Consider the following 23,033-nt stretch of genomic DNA (forward strand, 5'->3'; position numbering starts at 1 on the left):
TTGCGGATAAGCCAAAAGCGGATAATGTTTCGCATCCCTATGATCTACAATCCCTATGCCACACAGTGTCATAGGCAGCAGTGAGGTCCACCAAGATTACTCCTGCTTTGGTGCCCTTCTCGAAAGTTTCCTCAATATCCTCGGTCAGCTTGACTGCTTGATGAGTCGTACAGCGTCCGTGCCGAAATCCAGCTGGTTCTTTTGGTAGCTGGAGATCAACAACTGGCTCGAGTCTAGTTAGCAGGAGCCGTTCCAGGATCTTATATGGGACGCAGAGTAGTGATATTGGGCGATAGCTCTTGGGATCATCAGCTGGTTTGCTTGGTTAAGTACTGCCACTACAGTTGCTTTTCGCCAGATTTTAGGTATGGCCAGGAGGGTCAGGCAAGCAGAATAGAACCTTTTCAACCATGCCAGACATTTGGAGCCACAGTGCCTCAAGAATTCTGGAGGGATGTTATCAGGCCCTTGTACTTTCCTGCTTTTAACTTGTTTGATGGCAGACGCAAGTTCTCTGGTGCTGAAGGGGGCTGACAGATGGCCATCTGCGCTTGGGGCGTTCCAGAGCCTGCTGCATTCCTGCTTCACTGCAAGGGCGTGCTTCTTGTTTGCCACTTTACATTTGCCATTGGCTAGGAGTTGTTGTGCTATGGCGTTAGCGGTTACAGGGCATCGTTTAGGATTGGAGGTGCGGCCTGTAAGGCGATTGAAGGTTTTCCATGCAGCTCTGCTTGAGTGGGTGAAGTCAATGCCTTGCACTGTATCTTCCCAACGCTGCTTACGTTTCACGTTGAGGTGTTGTAACAGATCAGTGGCAGTCATGGATGTCTCTTCACTGGTTTTTGAGGACAGGAACGCATCATAGCGTTTGTTGCATTCTTCGTCCCATGATGGTATAAATTGACGACGGAATCCACGGGGGGTGGACTTCTTTGCTGCCACGAGTAAGATTTTGCAGAAGGCTTTATAAGACTTCTCTAGACCGTCAGAAGTTGGTTCTGGGATGTGCCGGGTTTTCTTTTCAACCAGGAGTGTGAACTTGGTCCAGTTTGCCTTGCAAAAATTCCACCTCGTCACAGGTTTGCTTGGGACTGGGTTGAATGGGTTTTCAGGGGTGATGAGCGATGGTCTATGTTGGGACTTAGGAAAGGGGCTAAGGATGGTAGGCTACGGTTTAGTAAAGGTCCTTTTAGGTTGGCAAAGGCCAGATCTAGATTGGTTGTTGTTTTCCATCTTCCTGACAAAAAACTGTCTGGTTGTTTTGGGTTGAACATTAATTGGATACCAGTCACAGCTGCCAATGATTCAAGCGCTATGCCGTCTGCGTTTGAGTGGAGGTAGCCCCAGGTTGTGCTGTGGGGATTGAAGTCTCTTGCATATATGCATGGTGGAGCAAAGGCGGGAATGGAGTTAGCTTGCAGACGTGTATTTGGTGGTTTATACACGTTGGTCACAGCTGTGCTGTCGATTTCAGTGGCTGTCCATTCAACTTCACAGTCAGGGTTGGATGAAGCAATCGGTATCCACTTAGCGGAGTTCTTTACAAATGTGGCTATTCCATAAATATTGCTATTGGTGCATGCTGCCAGGGTATATCCACTGATCTTTGACTTCGATACTTTGGTGGTGTGCGTTTCTCGCAGGAGTAATGCAGTCACGTTATGCTTTTGTGTGAGATGTTCCAACATGTCGCATTTGGCTTTGGTAAGGCCTTCAACGTTTAGCTGCAAGATTGTTACTCCGACAGGATGAATTTCTCTCATTGGACACCGGGGTCGAGGGTTTATCCTTTTACCACCCCAGGTGCCATGTGAGTTGCGGTCTTTGATTGTTGCCATTCGCTTCATTAATTTGAATTACCGTACAAGGACTCACCACGAAGAGGTTGGCAACATGAGTCCCAACATTGATTGATTGATTCTACCTGTGCCCGAGATTTCAAAAAATAAAAATAAAACGGTTATGACGCAACAAGGAGTTTTCTTCCATGTTTTTCAACTGCCCGGAAGCATAATTCTACTTTGTACGCGTTTTAATCAACCACTGGGACAGTGTGACTAGACATCACATTGGAATAACTTTAAGCGACCCCCACCTAGAACAACAATCTGATTGGTCGGTCGGTGGAATCGTATGCAAAGCGAAAATATGCTTCCCGGAAAGTATTGTTTGCCTTCATGCTCTTTAACTCCTCAAGAAATATATTTTTGGTTATACTTGTAGGCCTACGCTGATACCTTCCGCGGGCCGCACAAAACAGCGTGGCGGGCCGCCAATTGGTGACCCCTAGGCTACGCCGATGGGTTCTTGCATATCTTTGGTCGTTGCTGACATTTTTATGGAACGCATTGAGCGGTCCAACAATCAACACACTATCGCAACTTTAGATAAGACGTCCTATGTGGATGGAACTTTCTTCATCATATGCATGTTTGCGGTCGATGAATTCATTCAACATTTAAAGTAGGAGAAGGCGGGGCAAAACGGACATGTTTATTTTAAAGTTCTTTAATTTAATTTCTGTTTACAATATTTTGCGTTTAATGCGTTAGGTAGGCTACATTGAGGCACCAAACAAGAACACATTTGCAATGTTTAAAACATGATTATTTATTCAGATCAATAATTATTTGCAATTCTTTTTTTTTTGCTTTGGTGACCGTTTTGCCCCAGCCATGGGGCAAAACGGTCAGGGTGTGAAGGTTTTAGTTTTTATTATGTTTTTAGTATAAAAGGCTGGTTCTTAGCAAATGAATCTCCCTCTTAGCATGCTTTTCTGACTAAAATTTGTTTTTACTTGCAAAGAAGAAACGCGAATGACGGCTAATTTTTATGAACCATATTTACCAAACAATAAAATTGTCAATAAGAAAAAAACAAGGTCACCATGATGGCATGTGCATTACATGCATTACATGTGCAAATTTTCGGGCTTTATTGATAAAATATGCAATCAAACATGAGATATCACGTGTTTTAAACCGGCATTCTAAAAACCAAGAACTTGCTGAGTGTGTCCGTTTTGCCCCAAGCAGCACATGTCCGTTTTGCCCCAATGAAGTCAGCAAAAAAAAAATGGTTCTTCTAGCATTACTAATAAACTTAAAACAATATTTTTTTGCTACACACACGCAGAATTAATGCTAGTTTGACCAAATTAAAAAAAAATCCAAACGGTATACAAATCTCCTCAGAACACCTACTCAACCTAACGTACTTCTTTTTGAAAAACCAATGCAAAACGAGCTTCGGACTATCAGTTGCTTAAAACTGGCAGCACTGTTGCTAAACATTTACACACGATTTATTGGACTTAATTCCAGCTGTTGCGCAAAACAAAACGGAACCATCAATCCTTTCAGTATAAAAATAACGGGGTGTCCGTTTTGCCCCGTATGTCCGTTTTGCCCCGCTTTCCCCTAGATATATGTTTCAACTTGCAACATGACATGAAAACAGCGGTTCCGTATCATTTTTAGTCATTCTCCAATTGCTACAAACTCATTGTGGGTCATTCCAGCCCAACTCAACCAGTGCTTCCATGGGTACCCTCTCAAAGTTTGCTCAAAATTGCACCAAATGTACCTCTATGGGAGCAATGAAAAATCCCCAAGTTTTAGATGAAAATTCCAAGCAGCTTAGATTTTATGGTCGTTTAAACTTTAAGGGCCTCATCCCTTTATCGTAACAGTGGTCCGCCGCGTTCATTTTCAATGGTTTTTGAAGGCACATATCTTCATTTCTATGCATGCAATATGCCTGAAAGTTGGTATTATGGGTATTTTCAGGCTGCTCTTTTAGAATCTGCTGTCATAATTGGACTAGGATGTGTTGATAAAAAGTTACAGGCATCTCAAAACTGGATTTTTGTTGGTCAAAATGTAAAGCCGGGAGTCGAACCAGGATTGCATGGTTGGAAACTGAGAGCCTTGCCCGCTGCGTCATCCCACCGCAGCCTGAGGATAAAGATTCAAAAACCAAACAATGTTGCACATACACAAAAACGCTTAAAACGCAACAAAATTGTGCACAATAGGCTACTTCGCGCCTCAATGGATTTCCAGGAAAGTAGCCTATGCTTGCCAACGACAACCTAAACGTTGAAAACCACCATCTACCCTATACTGATAATATGCTTGATTGATGTTGTAAGTCTGTTGTTTGTGATGTCTGCTTCGTTTGGTTGCGACATCACTGATGGATTTTCGTGCTGACTTTTGCCAACTTGGACTGTCCAATTAGCTTTATTCTGCGTACATTGCTTCAACAACACGACACACAATTTTTGATTTGGTTTTCATATGTGCTTTTAATAAAAAGGCTCTGAAATCAACCCCTTGAAAAATTTCAGCTCTCTTTTTGTAAACATGCCAAAACTTCAGATTCCAAAAAAAGCAATATAGAGCAATGCTGCAATTTTTAAAGTTGAATGTGGTTCTAAAAAACGAGTTTTTTCTGAAAGTTGGTTGACCAATCAAAAACCTCATGTAATGAATCGAAATGATCGTGGCATTTTACTTCCTGCTATCTGCAAAAAAACCTTTGCAAAAGTTTGTTTGGCATTTTAAATTGGTTTCATGCTGATTGCGCAGTGGTGCGTGTAGAATTGATTCATCATAACTCATAGCCTACTGGTCATTCTCCCTCTCTGCTTTTATTTAAGTTTGTTGTTGATTGAAGCATTTAATTCCTTTTTTAGTTTCAAAATTTGCTGGCGATAATTTTTGTATGGAAGTTGTATTTCATTTTTGCATGTAGGCTATAATAGTTGATTTACAGCAACATGGTCCTGTGTTCTGCCGTGCTAGAGCTAGACAGGTAGTCACAACATGATCTAGTTCCCTAAAGAAGTTTAGTCGTGTCTGATCGACGAAACTTCGGAATAAAAAGCAGATTATCGCCTGAGACACTTTTTGATGGTCTAACTTGAAGAAGATTGATGGTCTAACTTGAAGACATTGATGATATAAAAGAAGTAAAAGTTGGTGGCTTGAACATAACAAATTTACGCTATGCTGATGATACTGTTTTGTTGGCTGAATCACAAGAAGATCTTCAAGAAACATTGGACAATGTTAACTCAATTGGTAAAGAATTTAATATGAAAATTAACGCTAAAAAGACCAAATCAATGATAATCTCAAAATCACCTGACACTCCAGTACTCCAAATTATAATTGACAATGAAATTATACAAACAGTAAAATCTTTTTCATATCTTGGTCATTTAATAACTGAAGATGGGAGGTGTGACCATGAAATTCTTAGACGGATAGAAATTGCAAGAACTACATTTGGAAAAATGAAAAATATTTTAACCAATCAACGTTTAAATTTATCAACTTGTCTCAGAATCTTAAAATGCTATATCTGGTCGACCCTATTATACAATTCTGAAACTTGGACAATGTCACAAAAAATGGAGAAACGGATCGATGCCTTCGAGCTCTGGACATAAAGGCAAATGTTAAAAATTTCATGGAAATAAAAGATCACTAACGATGAAGTACTCTACAAATTCAATTCAAGCAAAATTCATTACAAAGATCATTAATAGAAGGGAAGATAAACGGTAAAAGAAGTAAAGGCAGACCAAGAATGATTTGGACAACAAACATCACAAAATGGACAAAATTAACTTATGAATGTGCAGTACGCACAGCTCATGGTCGAGAACAATGGTGCATTGTATCCAACCCTCCATACGAGGAAGGAACAGCAGTGGCCGAGTGGTTAGCGCGTTGGGCTCGCAGTCGAGAGCCTGCATGTTCGACTCCAGCCACCCGCACTTGCTGTTGTTTCTCTGGGCAAGAAACTTTACGATAATTGCCTCTACCCAGTGATCGATTTCGAGTAATGGGTAGTAACAAATTTAAGTCATAAGTAGAGTAGACAACCGGAAACAGACATTGCCGTCGGCTGCAGCGTGGGTCAGGTGTACGTCGGAAGGCGTACACCGATGCATAGCGCTCAAATCCGCTTTCCCGCAATGCAGGATAAAGATATTAAAAACAAACAAACAGACAAACAAGGAACAAAATGATGATGATGAACTTGAAGAACTTAACATATTACTAAACCAACAATATAATATCTTATTTTTGATTTCTAGATATTGGATCCTGGCTACAAGTAGATTTTCTGAATCCCACGAGAGTTGTGGGGGTTATTACTCAAGGTGATCGCAGTAATTGGATTACTGAATTTAAGATTGCCTATGGACCAAAACCTTCTTCAATGGAAGTGATCCAGAATCATTTTGGTGGAGATAAAGTAAGTATTACCACGTATTATTTGGGATCAATTCAATTTATTTGTTTGCTTTGGCAAAGTACAATCATTGCCAACACAAATGAAATGTAGTTTGCAGAACGAGGATGGCAGCACAAAACCAACCGAAGTCAGCTGCCACGGGAGCACGTGCACGTCTTTTAGGCGCAGAGAGTTAGCGCCGGTCAAATAAGCGCGCACTCTGTGGCGTCAAGATATTTAAATGCGGAGCACTGTGGCGCCCGTTCATTTATGTGCTATTCCTAGTAAAGTCTGCAGATTATATCAGCTTGGCAGGTAGGACAATCCTTTTCACACAAAATTCAAATCTGTTATCTTTCGCAATTACTTCTTCTCGGGATGGATAGATCGTGTGGCAAGTACGTGTAAGACAACGCTCTACTACTGTTGATATGAATACATTTCTACAGAACATTATGCACCCTGGCTACAAGTTGCAAGCATAAAGATGCGACTTTGCTCGTTATTATACCTAGTCGGGGTTTTGACGGAAAACTAAGTTGCTCTTCACTAAAGCCTACCACCTGCTTGAATATAGGCTAATGGTATATTATTTGCTGATGTTTAGTGTAGTTATTATTTGACATCTTAAAGTGAACTCAGTCATATTCGAAAACTTAGAATAATTTATTGATAAAGCTGTCGCCGACGCAACCTGGACTAACAACAAAGAAGTGGCGAACATGCGCATTAGAAAACAATATATTTTTTTATTCAACTTCAATATAACATTTTGTGTGAAAAGCATTGACGGTTTAAGCAGCTTCACTCATTGAAGCCATAACTAACAACAAATAAATGCATCCGCATTAACAAAACAACATACTTTCTGTTCTATATAACATTTTGTGTGAAAAGCATTGCCCTACCTGCCAAGCAGATACAATCTGCAGACTTTACTAGGAATAGCACCTAAATGAATGGGCGCCACAAAGCTCCTCATCCAAATATCCTGACGCATAGGCTCCTAACTATTTTTTTGGCCGTGGGGGCGAAAGCGTGTTTCATCAGCAGCAACGTAAATTCAGTAAAATGTCACCCAGATGGATGACGTAATTATGTCGTCACACTAGAATTGCTTTTATTGCCACACTCGGAGTTATCGCTACGTTCGACCTACCGTTAATTATTGTAAACAAAACTCGAGCACTTCGGTTATGCAAACACATGCCATGCGTCTGTGTTGGCTAGCGGTTGATGGTCGGCTAAGCGCAACATAAAGTTTAGCAACAAACTACATTTATTAGCATGAAACAAGAGACGAAAAGGTTTACTAAAAGGTACACTGTAAATGGAATGACAGTGTTTTGAAAATGAAATGCAAATACTAACTTGATCATACGCTTGAAAATATACCTGTGGAAAGTAAAATCATTCATGTTAACATCAATTCAGCAGCACACCTTGAATAAATTTGAAAATTGCTGACATCCGTAAACAGCCCTTAAAAAATAGTTACGGAGAGACGTTTGATTAAGTTTTCGACTTGACATTGCTCCCTTTTCATTAAAATATCGCAACTTATCTGGCCTGCTTTCCATTCGCTGTAAAACGCCCGTTTTCGTGTTGCAGATGAAACAAAAGATGCGCATATTTCCCGCCTTTGATCGGGTTTCTATGGCAGCGGTCGTGTGTGCGCCATGCCGTTTGCGCGAGTCCATTTTTGCGTTGATTATGCGGCGTGTGTGCATTGCGGTTTGTACCAGCCCTTGTTGCGTTGGTTACCTCGGGCCGAGACTTGAAGTTCATTTTCACAGTAAGCGATTCACTGACTAATTCACTGCAGAGGTTTCGACTTTCGAAAGCGAACATCGAGAAAGTCTGTTTGCAAGCGCATAAAGCTAAACGCACGCTCCGTCTACGTAGCAAATTGTGTTGTTTTTGGGTGCATTCAAGATTCAACATCTGAGGACATTGAATCGACACAAAATGATAGATTTTTGCTATGTGGGATTGTAGAATCGCTACTCGTTCTAGTGATTATTTATCAGGAAGCAGTTGCGGTTTGCATTTAAAAAATGTTTTCCTGCTGCCGATCGCTAGTTCATCTATTGTTTTATGTATCAATACAGCATAAAAAGTTGCCCCCACGCCGAAATATGCGTGGGGGCCTGGCCCCCACGGCTTAGGCGCCTATGTTCTGACGCATAGGCGCCGACTTTTCAAAAAACCTTGGGGGGCGAGAAAAGTGATGACGTCATAACCATAACGCTATTTTACTCAATTAAAATGGTATTTGATTAAGCTTACTGTCTTGTTTATATTGACACCTAGGTCGCAAACCGAATTTATTAGAACCGCTACTTGAAACGATTAGTTTTAAGCATGCAGTACGCCTAGTCGTAAAAAGTTTGATTTTGTTAGCTCACAATTGGAACAGTTGGAAAGCAAGCCCATTCATTTCCTTTTCGTGCAAGTAAACAACAACGATCAAGACAGTGAAGTTATCGAAATACAACGCAAAAAATCATGATCTCAAGCAGAGTGGAAAGTGGAAACTCGCGATCAGTTTTATTAACCTTGTTTCGCTGGTTTTGCTAATTACTTTCCTTTAAAGCGTTAACAACGGCGAAGTGTTTTCTCTTCTGTTCTTTATCGAAAGTCTTTATAGTCTTTTATCGAATACCGTATGTACTGGAGTAGCCTATAGGTCGAGATCTTTGCAAGTGATTTTCACCTCAGAAGGACAGGTTCAACTTATTTGGACAAGCTAAGTCATTGCCGACGTAGTTTACGGAGTGTGAACTGACGTCGGCCGAAGTAAAAGTTTTGAATACGTTTATTTGCAGTGATTCAAACTTAATTTTCAAATTTAATGATTTCTTGTCAATTCTAAACTTTATGCACTTGTTGAGCAATATGCAAAGCTCACGAGACAAAACAGCAGAAAGAGCTGTTTCAAGAAATCATTTTTTTATTTTTGTGCGTGTAGGATATAATCGTTCTTATTGCGTAACATTCCATGATCGTTGAAGTCAATGTCAAACCTTTGTCGGCCGCATAAAACAGTGATGTCAGGTTAGCTATGTGATAATGGCGGTAAAAGACGTCGTTAATGCAGGCAATATCTGCGACCAAGACCATTTAACACCTTTTCTTTTTATCGGTTTTCGATTTAAGTCTCACACATTGCGAACAAAACAATGCGTTCTGTTAAATCATAATTGATCTCACAGCGAGAAGACCTCGTTGAAAATAGCGCTCTAAATTAGCTGGTTTACTTAATATTGCCGTGAATAGTGTTATGTGACTATTCCAGCAGCGTAAGTTACTCTAAGCTCTACTTTGAAATTTCCTCACCGTATGTCAATGCCAATACTTAGATGAACCACCGAATGGTAGTGTCGGGAATAAGCTATTCGACTTATACATGAGAGAAGGAAATATTACCGATTTTCAGCTCAAAAGTAAGGGTTGGACTTATACACGAGATCGAGTATATACGGTAGTGCTGCTAATGCAGGAGTGTATATAGATGAGTGTATGATATGTATTGACATTGACAAACAATGCAATGCAACCAATTGGTACCAACTAGCATATAATCATGTAAATTGGCAATTGGCATGAAAAGGGGAAGGCTTACGCTCTGCAGTGGGCTCTCACAGGCTGAAAATGATGATGATGATGATGATATGTATATATTTTCACATAATATACATCAATTAAGTGCTTATATTGAAGCAAAACAAGAATGACAGTTTTGAAAAATGCATTTTTTCTTTAAGCTGTATTCACGTAATTGTTCGTTGTGTCGTAGTTTCAATTCGATAAAGTTTGCTAAAATCGATTTCTTGTTTGAGGTCACAAAAAATCTAACGGACGTTTGGATAACTCGTGAAATGAAAATAAACATTCAACCTCGCATTCGCTTTTTCGCCACCACGCGTTTTGACTTTGAAGTTGCTCCTCACGCGCGGAAAGATAAGAAGCGTGTGACTGTGAGCGTGCGTGCCGTGCGCATCTCAGTAGTAACTCACATTCCAAAGAAAGCCATGCGATCAGCTGCTGTTTTGCGGACAAGAGCAACGTAGACTGTTTTTTGCTTTCGGCATTCTTTTAGTCCGTTTAAATGATCTAAACCTCTTTCTTGAAGTATTTCATCTTTGAAGTACCACTTGTAATTGCCATTTTTGTTGCCCTTCAACCATAAATTCACGGGGGAAGCCGCCCCCCCCAGCCCCCCCCCCCCCGTAAGTCGGCGCGTATGTCCTGACGCCACAGTGTGCGCGCCTATTTTACCGGCGCCTAACTGTCTGCACCTAAAAGACGTGGACCATGACAAATTCTTTGAATCAAGACAATTCGTACATGCAACTGCCCAAAATGACATAATGTTGTTACCCATTTTGATACAAATGCTGAAATGCTATTGTACAGTAGATAAGCTGTACCTCTCGTTTGCTACTAAATGAGCACGGTTTGATGAAATATGATACTGGTACTAATATAGAAGTATTCAAAACATTAGATCATGTCTTTACGCTTAGTATACAAACTTTAACGTATATTCATTTATTGTTTAAAAGCTACAACATCTAATAATGGTTTCTCGGCAGCCGATTTGTAGCAAGAATTGACAGCGATAGACACGTGTTTCGCCCATGAGGCTGGGCTCATCAGTATCGCACCGTATGTTCAACTGTTTTATTCGCATCAACAGCGCACGGGTACAAAGGATTGACATGGTGAGAGAGCACAAACAAACATAGCCAGGTCGAAGACTTTAAGAAACCGGCCTGCTACACCCAGCGGGGAGCGGCGTGATTTAGGGGTGACAGTGCACCCGGAGGATTAAGTCCACCAGCTTAGGTCGCGGGGGCCAGGCTGGGGAGTCGAGGTACCTGTGGAGGGAGAGTGTGGATCGAAAACGTTACATGACCCGTCCGCAAATTTAGAATGGCGGAGCAGGCCAGGGAGACAGGCTCTTTCTACATAGCTCAGAAAGATGGCCTGCGACGAGCCGGGCGACCCGTCGCGTGTGGACGCTGGAACCGGCAGTAATTGACCGCCGGGCGGCGCCCACGTTTCCTTAACGCGACCTCGGCGCAGGTACTTGACTCTTATACCCGGTCTGCCAGTAGACAAAGCGGATAAAATTGGGGTCTACCACGAGGAAGAGAGTCAACTATTTAAGAATAATTTGGCTCTCGTGGCAGACGAAATTCAAATAAAAATGTGGAGCAGAGGCTCGATTAATCAACAGAAACAAAAAATATAGGTGGTAATGTAATACATACTCACTGGAGAAGAGTAAGCTTTGATTCGGCGAGCACGGATGTGCACTGGCCAGACGTTGAGGCAGGTTCGCCCAGCTGGGTCGGGGAGGCTAGCGATCGAAACCAGAGGCACTGATAGGCTACATTACCAGTAAAAAATAGAAAATTGGGGTGGAAATTTTGAGGCTGCATCGAGTTGATCAGGGGATCGTGTTGACCAATGCGTTGAAAGCAGAGCGAGGTTGATCCGAGCGGGCAAGAACAGCGTTACAAGGCGAAGGCAGCGTAAGATAATTTGAAACAATTGATGGATTTATACATAAAGATCTAGTGATGATTGAAGTTACTTAACTGCTGTTAAACCAGTCTCGATTCACAATGTACATAAGACATTTTATTCCTTTCCTTTGTTCATGTTTGAATGCTTGGGTTTGATGAGACTGGAGCATTATAAAAAAGATGACACTGGTTTATAGACATAAGGTGATGAATTTTAAGACAATTGATATAAGGTTATGACGTCTAAACGGTTTGCTGTCTTGCGCGCTCGGATACTTACTGCAACGTTTCTGTTATTGGGAAATAAGTTTCTGATCGCTGAAGTCGTCTTTTCTATGACGTAGCCCCTCCACAAGTGAGCCCGGCGTTCCAAGCTTTCCAGACGCGGAAGGATCCTTCGATTGAGAGGGAGGCCACTTTTCTAGCCACCTCTGTTACCCCACGAGTAGGAACGCCCAAGGCCGGCAGAGCTCGTCGGGGGTAGCTCCCGAGGGAGCCAACGACGAACGGAAGTGACAGGACGTCCCTGCAAGGGCGCTTCCTGTCTTCCTTTATGTTGACACATAACTCGCCGTACTTGTCGTATTTCCTGTCGGCGGCCTTTCGAAGAGAATCCGCGCCGTTGTCGAACGGACATGTGACGTCACATACGACCGTGACACCGTCAGTAGGCTACGTTGCAAGACAATGTCAGGACGCAGATCGGCACCGCCTGCTTCCACGTGCTGTGGAACGTACTATTTATGGCAAGCCGGGTTGCCATTCGGCAGGCACGTTCCCCACGATCTCCCTCAATACTGAATTGTGTCGTTCCGTGACGACAGTCATCACGGTAGGGCAGTGATTCAATATGTGGGGGGAGAGTCTCTTCCGCTTTCCCACACGCACGACACATGGCAGGTAGGTAACGGCGGCCATGGCTTGGTTTTGATTTAAGTGGCATTAGATTCAATCTGGCTTTGTACGCAAATACTCGGTCAGCGTGATCCAGGAGCTCCGGGTGACTGAATTTGAAAATTCGGACAGGCTGTGGGCACTGACCGTCTTTTTGTTCAACTGTTTTATTCGCATCAACAGCGCACGGGTACAAAGGATTGACACTTTTTTTTTTTCGCTGTAGTGGATTAAAACTCATCTGCTACACTTACAGTCTTTTTATATTATACTTGCTATTTTTGGGGCTACTTTCAGAATTATTTTTGCTACAATCTATTAAAACCCGCTACAAGTCATAAAATATATGTATGTTTTATTATTTTTAATAGAAACACGTAAATATCCATTTTTGGCTTTTTTTATCTAACATTTTCCTTGTTTTGGCCTTTTCTTGTATTATTTTGGGCTTTGGCTTTAAGACCTTTTCAAATCTTTTTCATAGTCTGGCAACTCTGCTCTGTTGGATATTTAATTGTGCCAGTAGGCTACGTAGTGAGAATATCTAAGCCGCTGTTAGGGTTATATTGCCCTCATAAGAAAAAGTTTGAGCCTAATGTTGGCTTTACATTGTTATCCTCGCTGGATAGGCTTTGGCATAAGACAGGATATGTGAGGGCTAGACTTGACTGAAATGAATACTGGCTTATTAAGCTACTACAGCAGTAGGTAGCTGCAGCTGAGTTTTTGGTGTTCTATAATTTTAGCCGCAGTTTTTTCCCGTTTGTGTGTAAGAGAACTACCTTTAATAGCTGTTTATATGCTAATAAATTTCATACAAATACCTACCCTAAAACGTGTTTCCAGAAAGCACTATAATCCATTATTTGAATGTAATTTTGCAAAAATTTCCTGTGGGGGGGGGGCATGCCCCCTATAATACGTGTGCCCTCGGCACGCTCTAACTCATCACGACTCTTATTGCTTTCCTTGCTCAACCCACCAGGATACTTAGGATCAGAACAATTTGTGAGAGTTACAATAGGTCTACAGTAAATAAAGATGTATGTGCATGTTTTATTGATTATGAAAAGCATTTGATTGAGTTAACCATGAAAAACTGGTTCACTGTTCGTCCAATATTGGTAGGTTATGAATGGCAAAGTCTTACGTTCTATTATCAGTTTGTACTGGAATCAAAAAACGTTTATTCGTATGGAAAAAGATTTGTCTAAAGGAATTGATATCAAGCGTAGAGTACGCAAAGGATGTGTACTTTCTCCATATAAGCTATTTTTAATTTACACACAAAAATGATTTTTCGGCGCATTGATAATATAAAAGGGATATAATTTGGCGGTTTGAAAATAACAAATTTACGTTATGCAGACGATGCTCTTCTGTTAGCTGAATCATAAGAAGATCTTCAAGAAATATGGACAATGTTAATTCAAACAGTAAAAAATTTAACATGAAAATTAATGCTAAAAAGACCAAATCAATGATAATCTCAAAATTACAAGACACTCTAGTAGGCTACTCCAAATTATAATTGACAATGAAAATATACAAAAAGTAAAATATTTTTCCTATCTGGGACATTTCATAACTGAAGATGGGAGGTGTGACCATGAAATTCTAACACGGATAGAAATTGCAAGAACTATATTTGGAAAAATAAAAAAATGTTTTAATCAATCAAAGCTTAAATTTATCAATTCGTCAAAGGATATTAAAATACTATATCTGGTTAACCCTTTTATACAATTCTGAAACTTGGACAGTGTCACAAAAATGGAGAAACGGATCGATGCCTTCGAGCTCTAGTTCTAGACATACAGGCGAGTGTCAAAAATTTCATGCAAACAAAACATCACTAACGATAAAGTATTATCCAAATTCAATTCAAGCAAAATTCTCTTACAAATAGTCAAAAGAAGAAAATGAAAGTATTTCGGACACACAATAAGGCAAAACTCGTTACAAAGATCATTAATAGACGGTCCCACGAATTACCCATAAGTACCCATAAGCCCCATAAGTCGCGTCGAATTACCCATAAGTACCCATAAGTCGCGTCGAATTACCCATAAGCCCCGTAAGTCGCGTCGAATTACCCATAAGCCCCATAAGTCGCGTCGAATTACCCATAGGCACCATAAGCAGCATTGAATTACCTAGATGTAACGTCGAATTACCCATAAGCCTGTATAGTGTAGTCTATAGCCGTCTAGAAGCCTAGTAGGCTAGTCGGCTGCATAGCCGAGTGGTGAGGAGCACGGGCTGGGCGTTCCAAAATATAGTTCGACACCGCTCAAGAGCAGGACACTTGAAGGCATGCCTAAAGGTGGACACAAAGATTGGCTTTGTTACCTTCCTGTCCGCTTATGTGTAATCTGCAGTTTGCTGCAGCAGATGGAGTGTTTTGTCCGATAAAACACTTTAACATTGGACAATTTTCCCTATGAACCAGGTGACTGCAGCATAGCAATCGTTCTCGCACTCAGCCAGAGACTTAATTCTTGCTTTAAACTTGATAATTAAAGAAAAAAAAGAATAATGGGAAGGGTGGGTATCAAACCCGTGTCACCAAATTCAATAGCCTTTGCCTTAACCACTCAGCCACACAAGCGCTCGTGAAATCTTCGCTTAATTTGTTTATATGGTAATGTTTCGAGAACGCTCAACAATATTATCAGTTTAGTTTGTTTTTATTTCTGACCATCACAACGAAAAAACAATACACGACAAACTGAGCACAGATCTATAAAAAGTAGAAGCGACAAAACGCGGACGTTATAACGTGCACGATACCAAAGCCTGCAGATTACATATACGCTAGGGTTACCATATTTGAAAAAGCAAAATTCCGGACAGTGCATGACTATTTTCATGAGACCATATATATGCGCTACCAAAATGCTAAAGCTGCAAACGTTGTACGATACTCATGCTAAAGCGCCAGCTACCGAAATGAAAAGTATTGTCTTCTGTCACGAGCAGAATCTCACACCAGGCAGGGTAAGGCACTCTCTAAATATAGCTACGGACCGTCACTGAAAAAAATCTCAACTTCAGAGTGAAAAATAATAATGAGAATTAGGTTGTGCCGAAAAAGGAAGAACAGCAATTACATGCTTAAAACAAATTAAAGACACACTTGTAAGTCAAGTCACTACAAATTTACTCTTCTGACCATGCATATTTTTCTGAAGATCTAATTCTCTTCAATAGGGCCTTGTGTGATTTCAAAAATGAGAAAAATTCACTACAGCACATATCTTTGAAATTAAAACAATGAAAACTTTTTAGAAAAAAAAAGTGCCAAAAAAGTTTAGAAAAGTGCCAAAAAAGTTTTCATTGTTTTAATATTGCTCCTAGCACTGATCTAGTTGAGCACTTTCTTTTGATGCTACTATCCAGTTATTATGAATTTGGAAAAGATTAACTACGGTTATTCTTTAAAAAACATTGCTATCTTTGAAATTATATTGAAGAGTCAATATGCCTTTCATAGTCGCAACGCTCAACTTGTTTCTTTCTTTAGTCCACTGACTTTGCATCAGTGAAAAGAGTCTCTCTACATTGGCATTGTGGGATGTAACAGCAAAGAAAAACTGTACAATCCTTAAAATTTCTGAGTGGCATGTGATGTTCGTAGACTGATCGAAATATTTGCACTATTTCTTATGCGTTGGCAATTTAATAAATTCTTCGTCCTGTAGGTAACTTTCTACAAACTGCTTCAAGTTACAGATTTGACACATGAAGCTAAACAAAAAAGACCAGAATAAGCCAAATTGAAGCAGAAATAAACTAAAAAATTTGTTCAAGTGAAATAATCACTGCAACGAACCGAATACCTGACGTAAAGTATGTTAAAAAAACAAATTATCAACCAAAAAAAAATAAAAATAATAATAAACCAAATCGAAAAAAAATAAACTAAACGGTTGCAAAATAAACCAGATTTGGTTGTAAAAAGACTAAAATGGTAACACTGACTTCTAAGTGGTAAACATCATTGTTAAGGAAAACGCTCTGTTACATCATAATTCCGTACAACCTTGTAGTAAAAAAAATGCACACGGTACGAGATAACAATGTTTTGGATTGGCAGTGTGCACAACTGCACAGTACGATTGCAGATGCAGTAAAATGAGCTGAATGAGCGAGTTTTCTAGGACACCCTTAATTTACAGGATTATTCCCGCAATTTTAATTCCCCCAAAACGCCCATCATAAAATTCCGGACATTTGAGCATTTTTTTAAATTCCTCCCGGACGCAAAATTTAACCCTAAATTCCGGACATGTCCGGAATTTTCCGGACGGTATGGCAACCCTAATATACGCTGACATGAGGCGTAAGCAGGGCCGGATTTAGACCATGAGAGGCCCTAGGCTATTTCATTTGTGAGGCCCCTTCCTATTTTTGAGCTCAGAAATTCTCTCTAAACAACATCACATGTCATTGCTTAATGTTAAAAATATGAGTGCATTAAACTCTTCGTTCCTTTCATTTTCCACATTCATGGGTGCAAATTTTTAATTAAAAGAATGAAAATTTAGTTAGGGCAGTTTTGCTTTTAATTTTAATTTCTCTGATCAAACAACCGTTGCAATAATTGTAAAGTTTATTTACGAGCAGTGGCGTAGCCAGGAATTTTGAAAGGGGGGATTTTTGACGGCGTATTCGCCTAAAACGACACCCAGCAGCGGGGTTCTAGGGGGCCTCCCCCAGAAATTTTTGAAAAATTACTTTGAATATGGTGCATTCTGAGAGCATTTTCAACAAAATGTGGGTATGAATATTCCTGTAAAATGGTACCGTCCGGTGGCATAACAAAAGAATAAGATAATGTTTTCTTCGGCATTTTTCGGAAATAAAGCTGTCTCTATGTTTTCTTGAATTGCTAATTCCTGGCTGAGATATTTGAATGTTTGGTATTGGCAAAACTCGCTCTTTTAATGCAGTTTCTTTTAAAATTAGGCAAACTGTTTTAGAGACATAAAGAGACTGAAAGCATCTTTCTCAATATCGTGACGTCACCCGCGTGCCAAAGGGGGGGTTGAAACCCCCAACCTCCCACCCCTGGCTACGCCACTGTTTACGAGGACATAAGAAATAGTTACAGCCATCACATAGAGTAGGCTAAGACTAGGCTACCAATTTTTTTTCTAGCTTTTGTCAAAGCAAAATCATGCAACTTGAGACATTGTCGATCTCAGTTTATTTTTGATGCTTTTGAGCCTTGAGAAAGATCTCTCTCCTGAGCAGTTAGTGACCATTGAGCTTAGAAACAGTCTTAATTTTGCTTCCACATATTGAAAGGCAGTGTTAATTTTTTCCTTGCACATAGAAGTTCATCAGTAAGTTTTGGGACTCGGGTCAACATCTTCCGGATACGCTTCCTTTAAAAGTTACTTTGGTTGTCCATTTTCAGTTTAACAGTTTTAGCCAAAACTCTGGTGGGCTAACGTTATCACTATCATGCAGAGCATTGCACGCTTGAGGCAAAGCAAATCATCTAAATCTTCTTCGTTAACAACAGAAGGAAAGTTGATGCTGCCACTCTTAAAATTAAAAAAAAAACACTAGATTCTCCAAAAAACCACTAGATTATTTCATACTGTTTTTTGCAGAAAAGACTGCGGCACTAAGATAGAAGCTTCCAGCAGAAAGCGCGCAATAATTGCCTTTATTATGATGCAAACGAGTAACGACGTAATAATGACTGTTTGCAACTTGTGTATAGAATTTTCTACTCTGAAAAGCTTGATATATAGAGGTACTTTAGGTAAGGTTTAAACTTGTCAAGTTTTTAAAAGAATTACAAACTTTGAAGTCGAATTTCGAGGCCCCTGGACGTTGAGGCCCTAGGCTTCAGCCTGCCTAGCCTATTGGTAAATCCGGCCCTGGGCGTAAGTAATTCCACGTTGCTTATGGGTAATTCGACGCGACTTATTGGGCATTTGGGTAATTTGACGCGACTTATGGGGCTTATGGGTAATTCGACGCGACTTATGGGGCTTATGGGTAAAGTCGCGTCGAATTACCCATAAGCAACGTGGAATTACTTACGCCTTCATGTCAGCGTATATGTAATCTGCAAGTCGCTGTTGCGACTTGCGATCGTGTCACTTAAACCATAGTGCTTAATTTAAACTGATTGTCCTGCTTTGGTATCATGCACGTTATAACGTCCGCGTTTTGTCGCTTCTACCTTTTATAGACCTCTGCTAAGTTTGTCGTATATTGTTTTTTCGTTGTGATGGTCAGAAATAAAAACAAACCAAACTGATAATATTGTGAACGTTCTCGAAACATTACCATATAAACCAAATTAAGCGAAGATTTCACGAGCTCTTGCGTGGCTGAGTGGTTAAGGCAAAGGCTATTGAATTTGGTGACACGGGTTTGATTCCCACCCTTGCCATTATTCTTTTTTTTCTTTAATTATCAAGTTCAAAGCAAGAATTAAGTCTCTAGCTGAGTGCGAGAACGATTGCTATGCTGCAGTCACCTGGTTCATAGGTCTATAAAATGTAGAAGCGACAAAACGCGGACGTTATAACGTGCATGATACCAAAGCAGGACAATCAGTTTAAGTGACACGATAGCAAGTCGCAACAGCGACTTGCAGATTACATATACGCTGACACGAAGGCGTAAGTAATTCGTTGCTTATGGGTAATTCGACGCGACTTTACCCATAAGCCCCATAAGTCGCGTCGAATTACCCATAAGCCCCATAAGTCGCGTCAAATTACCCAAATGCCCCATAAGTCGCGTCGAATTACCCATAAGCTCCATAAGTCGCGTCAAATTACCCAAATGCCCCATAAGTCGCGTCGAATTACCCATAAGCAACGTGGAATTACTTACGCCTCACGTCAGCGTATATGTAATCTGCAGGCTTTGGTATTGTGCACGTTATAACGTCCGCGTTTTGTCGCTTCTACCTTTTATAGATCTGTGCTAAGTTTGTCGTGTGTTGTTTTTTCGTTGTGATGGTCAGAAATAAAAACAAACCAAACTAAACTGATAATATTGTGAGCGTTCTCGAAACATTACCGATATAAACAAATTAAGCGAAGATTTCACGAGCGCTTGTGTGGCGGAGTGGTTAAGGCAAAGGCTATTGAATTTGGTGACACGGGTTTGATTCCCACCCTTGCCATTATTCTTTTTTTCTTTAATTATTAAGTTTAAAGCAAGAGTTAAGTCTCTAGCTGAGTGCGAGAACGATTGCTATGCTGCAGTCACCTGGTTCATAGGGAAAATTGCCCAAAGTTAAGGTGTTTTATCGGACAAAACACTCCATCTGCTGCAGCAAACTGCAGATTACACATAAGCGGACGGGAAGGCAACGAAGCCAATCTTCGTGTCCACCTTTAGGCATGCCTTCAAGTGTCCTGCTCTTGAGCGGTGTCGAACTATATTTTGGAACGCCCAGCCCGTGCTCCTCACCACTCGGCTATGCAGCCGACTAGCCTATACTAGGCTTCTAGACGGCTATAGACTACACTCTACACTATACAGGCTTATGGGTAATTCGACGTTACATCTATGTAATACAATGCTACTTATGGTGCCTATGGGTAATTCGACGCGACTTATGGGGCTTATGGGTAATTCGACGCGACTTACGGGGCTTATGGGTAATTCGACGCGACTTACGGGGCTTATGGGTAATTCGACGCGACTTATGGGGCTTATGGGTAATTCGATGGGACTTATGGGGCTTATGGGTAATTCGACGCTACTTGTGGGGCTTATGGGTAATTCGACGCGACTTATGGGTAATTCGACGCGACTTATGGTGCTTATGGGTACTTATGGGGCTTATGGGTAAATCGTGGGACCCTTAATAGAAGGGAAGATAAACGGTAAAAGAAACAAAGGCACACCAAGAATGATTTTGACAACAAATCTGTCTAAATAGGAAAAACTAAGCTTTAAAAGTGCAGTACGAACAGCTCATGATCGAGAACAATGGCGCATTGCATTCAACCATATATAGGCTACGAGGAAGTAACACAATAATGATGATGATGCATCTGATCAAAATACTAATTGTAATAACATTGGCCTTGATGATTTTGCTACTTGGTGTTTAGCTGAAAAATTGTTTACTTATTCAAAAAGATTGGAAACCAAAATTCACTCTTTTATGAAATAGGAACATTTGTTTTAGTCATAATGAATATTGAAAGACCCTTTTTTTAAACTAAATTAATATCAGCTTAAAAAGTTGGAAAATTTGGGCATTTTTTGTTTTGCATCCCCAATATGTTTGGTCCCGTATAGCTATGAATATGACCACCCAGCAGGATGACCAGGGCCTCCAAGAGCCCTGCCGGGCCCCGGTGCAGATGTTGCTGCCGGGTCCCTGGTCACAGCGGTAAACCATAATTTCTTCGTGGGAAAATTGTAACTTAAAGTTCCCGGATCCTTTCGTCTGCATATAATGACCGAAGAAACACACACTTGAACTTCTTTTCAAACAGTGTATTTCTGTAAAAAATTAGCCCACGGCTACCAAAAACGAGGGGGTGCAACGCGTACACCACTTAAACTGTCACTACACAACAGATTACTTGGATAAAAGACGGAACCTTTGTCCAGCTAGCAAGCACTAAGCCAACAGTTAAATGTGCGGCCAACTTTCAAACAATCATTTTACGAATGACCAGAATAGATATCAATATCTCAAATTCACGTAGAAAGTAACTGTGACGCAAAAAATGAAAGACAATTATGAAGTCATTCCAACAGGTGTTTAAGCTGATGTAATATTTCCTGTTTAAACAGGCCCAAACAGGTCCAAACAGGTCTTATGAACGATGGTGCAATTTTGGCACATGCTTTAGGAATTTCCATGACGTAATATTCAGTAGACTTGAACGGTTTTTATATGACGTTTGATTTGGTGAAAATTGTCGGGAACATAGCGGCCCCTAGTTATGACAGTCTGACATGGCATAACTAAAAAGAAATGACGACAATTGTGAGCCAATGAATAAAAACACATGATACACAAATTTTTTGAATCACTCACGTTTAAGTTAATACGCAAATACAAAGAGCATGCAAAGAATGAACAGCAATAAGAATAAACACGACGATACATGAAATTGGTACCATAGGTACACGCTAAAATGACGCTATATACAATAGTTGCGATAATAACCGACTGTTCCGGGCTCAGACAAGGGTCGGCCACCGCAGACAAAACCAGGCTCAAACCCTAACACTTAGGTGTTCTTTACGGGGGCGAGGCACGAAATATCCCTCAACACGTAGTCTACTTTTACTTTCCCTGTACTCTCATCATAGTTGCAGACGGCAACTTTGGCTCTACGAACCACAGGCTTCCCTTTCCTAATTTGTGGAACTACCTCATGCACCCTCCCAAGTTGATACTTCCCACGTTTACCAATGTCTTGGAGAGAACCTACCACTACAAGTTGACCAGGCTCCAAATTCTCGGCCATTTTTAGCCATTTTTTTTTTCGGCCCTGAAGACCTGGCAAGTAAAAATCGATCCATTTATTCCAAAACTGCTGAGAAAGTGACAAATTGAACCGATAATCCCTTCTTAATTGGTCACGATCATGTGGTTGCCCAACAGCACAGTATGGGTCTAAGTATGGGGTCAAAAGTGAGGCAGGGGTGATGACAGTAAAATCCCTAGGGTCGTCACTCAAAGGTACCAAAGGGCGTTCGTTCACGATCCGAACGGCACTGCCTGTGTACGTAAGCAGTTCAATAAAATTGGGCTTACGAATTGAAGAGTCCAAAATGTGAAAAAATGCGATTTTAAATTGTTTTACCATTGCCTCCCAGGCGCCACCTTGCGCCGGAGCATACGGAGGTATAAATTCCCAGTTTATCTCTCTCTGTCTCAGGGCGTTGTCAAATTCAGCTGATTCTATCAACTCGGGTAACTTCTTAGATGCTGCCTGAAAGGTACTTCCATTATCGGAATAGATAGCATTAACCTGCCCACGTAAATCTGTAAACCTTGTAAAGGCAAGTAAAAAATCACTCAGCGACAATGACGTAACCAGCTCAACATGAATAGCGCGAGATGCCATACATGTGAATAAGAGTCCCCAAGCTTTTTTGTGACTCCTACCTTCAACAAAGGTCAATGGTCCAAGATAGTCCAAGCCGCAATCAAAAAAGGGTTTCCTATGGGCAGTTGTGCGAGACAAAGGTAAATCAGACATGAGCTGCCTTATAGGCCGAGCTTTCTCAATCGCACATACACCACAATCATTAAGATACCTCTTCACGGAAGCATTACCATTAGCGATCCAAAACTTCTGTCGCGTAGACAACAAAGTGTGCTGTACTCCACAG

General features: G+C 40.7%; 1 protein-coding gene across 1 annotated transcript in view; it reads left to right on the plus strand.

The window, feature by feature from the left end:
• The window catches only part of LOC145768747 (lactadherin-like), a 74,540-nt gene that overhangs the window by 26,118 nt on the left and 25,389 nt on the right, over nucleotides 1-23,033 (plus strand). The window contains exon 3 of the mRNA XM_082580331.1: nucleotides 6,113-6,273. Within this exon, the coding sequence (XP_082436457.1) occupies nucleotides 6,113-6,273 (161 nt within the window). The remainder of the gene's footprint in view (nucleotides 1-6,112; nucleotides 6,274-23,033) is intronic.

The sequence above is a fragment of the Aplidium turbinatum genome, chromosome 4, assembly GCF_918807975.1.
Source record: "Aplidium turbinatum chromosome 4, kaAplTurb1.1, whole genome shotgun sequence".
Classification (NCBI taxonomy): domain Eukaryota; kingdom Metazoa; phylum Chordata; class Ascidiacea; order Aplousobranchia; family Polyclinidae; genus Aplidium; species Aplidium turbinatum.